Source organism: Sorghum bicolor, chromosome 1 (assembly GCF_000003195.3).
Source record: "Sorghum bicolor cultivar BTx623 chromosome 1, Sorghum_bicolor_NCBIv3, whole genome shotgun sequence".
In the NCBI taxonomy this organism is placed as follows: Eukaryota; Viridiplantae; Streptophyta; class Magnoliopsida; order Poales; family Poaceae; genus Sorghum; species Sorghum bicolor.
Genome location: NC_012870.2, coordinates 26,550,610 through 26,559,092, shown reverse-complemented (window position 1 = coordinate 26,559,092; position 8,483 = coordinate 26,550,610). Strand labels below are relative to the sequence as shown.

The 8,483-nt window shown below is 38.5% G+C and overlaps 1 protein-coding gene across 6 annotated transcripts; it reads left to right on the top strand.

Annotated features, from left to right (window-relative positions):
• On the top strand, positions 141-5,594 carry LOC8064918 (acylamino-acid-releasing enzyme 2). 6 transcript variants are annotated; one of them, XM_021454710.1, is made up of 20 exons: positions 141-534; positions 771-816; positions 917-1,009; positions 1,137-1,330; positions 1,446-1,755; positions 1,860-2,081; positions 2,189-2,428; positions 2,621-2,698; positions 2,779-2,917; positions 3,054-3,205; positions 3,286-3,368; positions 3,482-3,597; positions 3,711-3,789; positions 3,872-4,040; positions 4,120-4,180; positions 4,251-4,373; positions 4,457-4,654; positions 4,732-4,800; positions 5,075-5,151; positions 5,252-5,594. In XM_021454710.1, the coding sequence occupies exons 4-20, from the start codon at positions 1,195-1,197 to the stop codon at positions 5,322-5,324; spliced, it is 2,325 nt and encodes a 774-aa protein (XP_021310385.1). In that variant the 5' UTR covers positions 141-534; positions 771-816; positions 917-1,009; positions 1,137-1,194; the 3' UTR covers positions 5,325-5,594. The 6 variants fall into 6 exon arrangements, with proteins under 6 accessions (XP_021310385.1, XP_021310389.1, XP_021310379.1 ...); XM_021454714.1 differs by lacking the exon at positions 917-1,009 and having other exon boundaries at positions 774-816; XM_021454704.1 differs by lacking the exon at positions 917-1,009 and having other exon boundaries at positions 774-831.

Genomic DNA, 8,483 nt, shown 5'->3' with positions numbered 1-8,483 from the left:
GACTCGTAGAGAATGGTGTTACCATCTGTCCGTGTCTACTCGTCAAGATATAAATTTCTGATGTCACAATCAAACTCTAATCAGTAATTCAGTATTCCCTTGACATTAACTCGTTAATCCTCCAGATTTTAGGTTCTAGCAAAATGGTATATTCAAGTTTGACACGATATTTTATTGGCTAAAGTTGCACCAATAATGTGAAGAAAAGGACAAGAATAAAAAGTTGGGAGTTCATCTTGTCATTTTGTGCATTCTTTAGGAGTGACAGTTACAGATCTGACGCTACCTTTTGTTTGATTCCCTTCGTGTCTTTCTTCCTCTGCTGTGGCACATGGTCATTTGGACATTTGGGATTTCTTGTTGGATGTATTCTTAACAAGTATCTTAAGACCTCGGTGACAATCTGGCACAAAATTAACAAATTTTGGTGCCATCTGATCAAATTCTACGCTAGAGGGGTTCTTTCCAAAGGAACTGCTTTTCTCAAGTACTCCCATGGTGTTGCTACTTCACTGCAAAAGCAGAAAATTCTATGTAAGCAATTTCCATTTGCTGTCTCTCCCTCGAAGGTTGCTATGAATTTGTATATGTTTACTGTTTTGATGTTATGGACAATTTTATGGCTATATCGTTGCTTCCTTCTGTACTTGGCTTAACTCAATCATCTGCTTACTCTAGTTCAAGATGAGTTCATGTCTACTGCGATCAGTTTAGCCTAGTAAGTAGAATTACTTGACTTCCGACTTCATGTAACTTTTGCACTCATGCAGCAGGTGAATTCGGGAGGTCAGGTGGCAATACAGGAAGTTGTATCCAGTTAGTCTCACTCAGGCACTATCACCGACACACAATGATTTTTATCTTAGATTCTTTAGTGTTTCATCTTTTCATGAATTTTGTATATTGAAAATGCAAGGTTTTTAATGGAATTCGTGAAGAAGTTTGTTTTGAAATTAAACTAGTCAGAACCTTTGATACTGCAAACCTGTGTAACCAAACAAGAGTTTAGGTGAGACTGATTAGTGTGCTTAATGGAGTTTAACTGCTATCCAAACATTGCATGTGCCCTAATGTATTGGCAGCAAAATTTGCTCAATCCTACAACATGTGTAACATATGTCTTTGTAAAACTGCAGATCTAGCTTAGCCTAGTAAATTTTGTCCCTCCAGTGGGTGTGGGTCATAAAAGTGTGCATGTCTTGGGAGAAAGAGAATCCCCTCAGAATGGATGCAATGACATCTGAAGAATATGCCTCCCAATCCAAGCTACTGCAAGAATTTACCAATGTCCCAAGTATTGATAGTGCTTTGATCCTCAAAACCAACAATGGTATAGACAGTCTTTTCACTTTACTTCCTTTGTCCATAATCATCATATCTCTCAGAATTCATATCAAAATGGTGGTTATCTTAAGTTCTAAACAGTACTTAATTTTTTATTGCAGAAGACAGATCCACAGCAATGTTCTCCGTTAGTCAGCCAGACCTACTGGCGAACAGCAACAGAAAATACATTTTGTATTCTCATATTACAAGAGCTGGTACCAATTCTCTGGATTTCCAGTGGTCTCCTTTCCCCACTGAGATAACTGGAGTGTCTGTCATTGTTCCATCCCCTTCAGGATCGAAGCTTCTTGTAGTACGAAACGGGGAGAAAGATTGCCCCACTAAGCTTGAAATTGTTTATCAATCACATGTGGAGAAGGAGATACATGTAGTAAAGTCTATGCATGGCCCTCTTTATACCGATGAATGGTGAGGAAAAACTAAAAGTAAAACATAGTGGTTGCATTTACTTCTGCCTTGACTTTCCACAACTACAGTGGCATAACAGTACAGCACTATTCTTGTCGCTACAGGTTTCATGGTATTTCTTGGAATCAAGAAGAGACCTTGATAGCATATATTGCTGAAGCTCCTACCCAACCAAAACCAGCTTTTAATCATTCTGGATTTAGAAAGGAAGGTTCTTCTGAGGCAGACTGTAATACCTGGAAAGGACAGGGCGATTGGGAAGAGAACTGGGGTGAAAGGTACTCCAATAAAGGGAGACCCTCATTGTTTGTTCTTGACATTGCCAGGTCTGTTCCATGCCTATTAATCAACACAACAGTTTGTAAAAGCTAGTTCCTAGATCAGGAAATATGGCTTCAAGCCTAAGACCCACTGCTGTCTTTGGTGTATGCAGAGGACAAGTGCGAGCGGCTAAAGGCATTTCAACATCATTGAGTGTTGGCCAAGTCGTTTGGGCTCCAGCATCATCAAGTGGCAGTCAAAAGTATCTGGTTTTCGTTGGATGGTTAGAGCACAACGGGTTCCAGAACACTGCTAGAAAACTTGGTATCAAGTACTGTTCTAATAGGCCATGTGCTCTTTATGCAATTCCTTGCCCTTTTGAAGGATCCGAGCCTGACAGTACACCAGCTAGGTAAGCATCCTTCTTAAAAATCATGATTCATAACTTTAGAGTTTGTACTCTGCAGTTTCAGAGTCAGCCTATCCATTACCAATTGCTATGTTGAAATAGAAAGAACAGCTTTGGGCCTTTGACTCTGCATTTGCCAGTACTTAGTAGATCATCAGGTACCATTTTGTGTAATATGTTATTTCCTTTTACCAGTGATGGTAAATCAGACTCCAGTATAGTAGCGCGCAACTTAACCACAGGCTTTAGCAGTGCTTTGTTTCCACGGTTCAGGTATGTTTGTACTAGTATTCCGGTAGATTTGATGCTGTACCCCTGATGGCCTTTATCTGAATAGTAATACAAATTAACAGCCGGGATGGAAAACTTCTGGTGTTTCTATCTTCAAAACAAGCTGTAGACAGTGGTGCACATAATGCAACGGATTCCCTGCATATAATCAATTGGCCTTCAGAATGGAAAATGGATAAACAACTCGATGTTAATGAAATGGTATGCCCATCTTTTTTTTTTATAAGTAAATGCCCACCTATTTTTTTCTTGATTTTTTTTTGAGGAAAATTTTCTTGACTAAATTATTCGTTATGTTCTGCAGCCTGTTCACTGAGTAGTTTTTGAACTGTCCCAGGTGCCTATTGTAATGTGCCCTGAAGATGGCTGTTTTCCAGGCCTCTATTGTTCATCCATGCTATCTGATCCTTGGCTCCCTGATGGATGCACAATGATATTAACATCTGCTTGGAGAAGTACTGAAGTGATATTATCAATAGATGTTTTAAGGTAAATCATAGGTTGTTGGTGTAATCCTATTCCAGAGCTCAAAGAACCACTTTGATATCCTATATTGATTCATTCTACAGTGGCAAAGTAACAAGAATAACTCCAGAAGACTCGTATTACTCATGGAGTGCTCTTGCATTAGATGGCAACAATGTTCTTGCTGGTAATTATAGTTGTAAACTGGTCGGTCTTTCAAAAATTATAGTTGTAAACTGGTACTGAACTCATGCTTCAAAATTTCTAAAATCAAATGTATTTTTCTCTTACGGTTTATAGTGTCAAGTAGTCCCATCGACCCTCCTTACATCAGGTATGGACATCCCGTGACACCAGAGGGTCAAGGATGGACTTGGGATGAAGTTACTAGTCCATTGATGGCATCCAACAGTAAGGTTAGCTTTTAAGTTGCTGTGAAGTTTGAGTTGCATAAATGTTTGTCTTGTCAGCTTTCAAGAGCGCAGTTATCTTCATGTATTCTCATCTCCGGCATTGCCTTCTATTGCAGGTTAAGTCCTTGTTACTGCATCACAGTGTCAGTATACTTAAAATTCCTGTGCCTAGCCCTTCTAATGACCTTTCTGATGGTATAACCCTGAACACTAGAGATATCATTAGTTAAGGTGTAATATTTTTATCCACGTAGTAATTTTTTTTCCTGTTCTGTAGGTGGAAAACTTCCATTTGAGGCCATATTTGTGTCCTGCAAGGATAGTTCGCACAGTCCAACTGTTGTAATCCTTCATGGTGGCCCACATTCAGTGTCTGTATCAAGCTATTCAAGATCTTCAGCATTTCTTGCTTCGCTTGGATTTAATCTGCTTATTATAAACTATCGGTACTCTCTTGGGATTCCAATGCACTTTACTAGCTATGTATGATAATACTTCCAATCTGACTATTATCTTATAAAAAAGAGGTACACCAGGTTACGGAGAGGAAGCTTTGCAATCACTTCCTGGAAAAGTTGGATCCCAGGTACATACTCTAGTTGAATTCAGCATTTTTGTTCCTCCTGAACCAATCTAGTCCCAACTCTGTTGAACAGGATGTTCAAGACTGCCTTACAGCACTAGATTTCACCATTAAGGAAGAGCTAGTAGATGCATCTAAAGTAGCTGTTGTTGGGATTTCGCATGGTGGATTCCTGACAACTCATTTGATCGGTCAGGTTAGCATGCTAATGGATTTCAGAGTCGGGGTAGCTGATACTCCTGTTTATTGTTCCTAGTGTAATTTGCAGTTTGGCTGCAGGCTCCAGACAGATTTGTCGTGGCAGCTGCTCGGAACCCTGTCTGCAATCTGTCACTGATGATTGGCACCACTGACATCCCAGATTGGTGTTACATAGTGGCCTGCGGAACTGAAGCAAAGCAATATGCCTCTGAAGCCCCTTCGTCCAACCATCTTCATCTCTTCTATCAGAAATCGCCAATTGCCCATATCTCTAAAGTATGTTTTCCTGTCTCAACTATCAGGTCAATTATCATTTTGGTGGTATGGTTAATGGAACTTTGCTGATTGTGCAGGTGAAAGCGCCCCTTCTTATGCTTCTTGGTGGAGCTGATCTTCGAGTACCTGCTTCTAATGGCCTACAGGTACATGAATATCTCTTGAGATCTGCTTCAGCGGATCTATTCTAACTCATCAAGGAAAGATGTGGTAACATATTTGTTGACATTTATATATAGTTTACAACTACAAATGGTCTCAAGTTCCACGCACTGATGTAAAAGTATTTTAGCTAGTCTTATTTATACTATGATGATAGAATTTCATGTGACCAAACCTCCCATACTAATTTGTCTCTGTATTCCCGCCTTATCTTCTCAGATGCCTCTTGTTTACATATTTGATTTCTCATAATTTCAGTACGCAAGGGGCCTGAGAGAAAGAGGAGGCGAGGTCAAAATCATGATGTTCCCAGAGGACATACATGAAATCAATTTGTAAGCTAATTCTGTTCTTCGGTCGCATGCAGCAAGGCTTGTTTGGCCATTCCTTTCCCCTTTTTGAATTGGGCTCCGATTTGGTGATTGTTCTCTGCAGACCGCGGTCTGATTTCGAAAGCTTCCTCAACATTGGAGTATGGTTCAAGAAACATCTGAACGCGGTGGCATGAAGCAGATCCTGGTGGTTCATTCGGTCAAGTAACTAGGCGACCATGAACTTCAAATATTTGTATAGCAGTGCTCCTATAAGTTTGGGAAGAATCTAAACATTGTTGTGAAAAAAATAAATGCTGATTCGTACCATTTTCATACATCGTTAATCATACAGTATGATTCATACTTTTGTGGGCTTAGGAAGAAGGTCGTTGGTCGCAAGCCGAGTTAATCATTTTGCCTGATATATAACGGCATTAGGAATGATAGCTTTGAGTGTGGTTTGAGCCGTATGTGGTGTGGTGCAGGTCTTTTTTTCTATTTGTTTTTACTATATTATTTGTGGGTTGTTTTCCCTCCTCTAAATGAAACATGTGCATAGCACATTCTCTAAAAAAATCGTTACACGCACTACTGCAATGGCGGAGGAGCTTGGCAACGAGGGAGAATACTCAAATTAGTTTTATCCAAATAAAGAATAAATTATTCTTACTTTAACCAAGTTTCTAGAAAAAATATATTAATATCTAATAGTTCAATGAATAGCCCTATCAAAGCATATTCAATGGATAGTTTAATGAGACTAATTTGATGTTTTAGATCCTGAAAACTTTGATTTAGGAAAAAAAAATTAAGACGACATAATTTGGAACACAAATGTTTTTTTTATGCGATGGGGAGCCAAATCGTCCAGGGTTAAACGGGCCACAAGCCCACAATTTTTTAGCTTGGCCTATTAATTTTCTCCTAACGGGCCACAAGCCTACAAAGAAAATAAAAATTGCTTATTTTCACTCTATATTTATTAATATATATACTTATCTCTACACCTAAAAAGATTATAACATCATTATCTACCCAGTGATACTAAATCTCAATCTTTGGTCATGTGTCCACGTCCGCGTCCCATACAAATCATCCTCCATTTCAAGCTCACGCATCCATATCCTAACTGGTTCTAATACAAAGACTAGATCCATGTGGCTGCGTCCAATTACTTAGGTACATTAAAAAAATTCATAATATTGGTGGCCACATCCGATTACTAAGGTTCATTAAAAAAAAATCTTAAAATCACGGATATATATCTAGTAATATAATATACATTAGTACTTATGTCATTCATACACCGGAGCCGCAAATTTACGGATAACCCGAGGGTGAAGGCACGGTTTCAAAATGTGACCGGCAATGTGCTGTCAGGACGTGGGTGTGGGGCTTGCTCTAACGACGCGGGGGCGCCACAGGCGCTCGGTGGTGGTTCATTCGGATGAGGTATTAGACGATCATGGACTTCAAATATTTGTGGAGAGCTCCTAAATATACTTTTTTTCATCCTATAAAGAAAGTCGTTTAGGATAACGATACGGTCTTCAAAGTCTAACTTTGATTTTTTATTTTTATAAAAATATTTTATCAAAAAGTGGTATATGTATATTTTTATAAAAGTATTTTTCAAGGCAAATCTATTCATATGATTTTCACATTTCCAAACTCAACAACTTAAAAGTCATTTATGATTCGTATTTTCAATGTTTGATTCAAACCTTATAAAAGACTATGGAGAGAGTATCTATGACTTCCAACTTTCTTGTGAAAAGAAAAAAAAAATGATTCATACTGGCTTGGCGCTTCAGTACCTCATACTCCCTTTATTCCAAATTATTCTAAATTACAAGATATTTTGGCTTTTCGATATACATTGTTTTTACTTTGTATCTATATCTAGTACACAACAAAAGTTATATCTTCTACACCTAAAAAGCCAAAGGAGGTTTCATACACAAGCAACATTGTGCCTGCTCCTGCGCTTCTCTTCTCTCCAAAAACAAATATGCTACGAGTCCACATTACCGTCCACGCCATCGTCCCGCCGTGGAGCCCTGTTTACATACGCCCCACACTCCCTAAAAAATTATACCGGCCGTTTGGCTGATAAATCATGACAGACTGATTTGTTATGAAAGAAAAACACTGTTGAATAACTGGTAGATTCGGCTGATAAGCTTAAGCGAACAACATGGCAAATATATGTATGTGCCGATCAAATACCAAAACATTGCCATCCATGTCCATGACGAGCACCCTGGTGAGATCAAGGCCTCGTTCGGTTATTGCAATTTGATTTCCAGTCTCATGGCTGCCTTTTTTTGCTTGGTGTTTTCTATGGCCGTCCAGGCCTCCAGGGCCATGGCAGTGGCGAGAAAACCCTTGGCCAGCCATACCAGCCATTCGATTTCATCGAGAGTATGTGAGTTCGTGATGTAATTCAGCAAGGACCTGATGGCAAGATAGAAAAAATGGAAGATTCTAGGTGAAAAAATATAAAGAAATATAAACAAAAAATGAATAGTATATCAAGATTTAAATAGACTTCAAGGTTCTCAATACAAAGTGTTTTTTTAGCTTGTTGTCTTATTCCAAACAATGCACAGATTGACTAAAACTTATAAAATCAAATCCAAAAATTGTAATTCAATTTTTTTCAAGTTTCTTTCAACCAAAGAGTGTAACCGTGTCATTATGTGTGAAATATAAATCCTGAAAAGCCTAAGGACATGTACAACCAATTGACATTCTGCTCCAAAGTCGGTTTTAAAGGTTTAAAAATTGTAAAGTCCAAAGTCAGCAATATAAATCCGTATACAGACCGAAAGAGGCTCGATGTCGTGTCCATACTCGATCTGGAACAAAAGAATTAGCATACACGTGATTTAGTTCTAACATGATCAAAAAGCCTAAATGCATTTGAAAATAGTTTAGGTTCTCAATGCAAAATCATTTAATAGTTTTATTATTTTTTGAAAATGATCAAATCCTTTGCAGTAGACGTGGACAAAAAACATCTTATAATTTGGATTAGAGGCGTACAACATTCTGTCCTTTTACAGAGACTTGATTCTAATGCTATGAATTAGAATGAAACCCTTCTACCTATTCAGCTATGATGCCTTAATTCATGACTTCACATCTTTTAAAGTTTTCTTTAACAGTCTAATCCCTCCATTCCAAATTGTAAATTATAATTTTTACTAATACCTTCATATAGGTTATGTCTAGATATATAGGCCCATTCGCTGCAGGCTTAAACAACCGCGGCTGCAAGGCTTCTGGTTTTTAACGAGGGGCAGACAGATGTAGGCAGCTGTAGAGGCTTGAAGCCGCAGCGGGCAGGC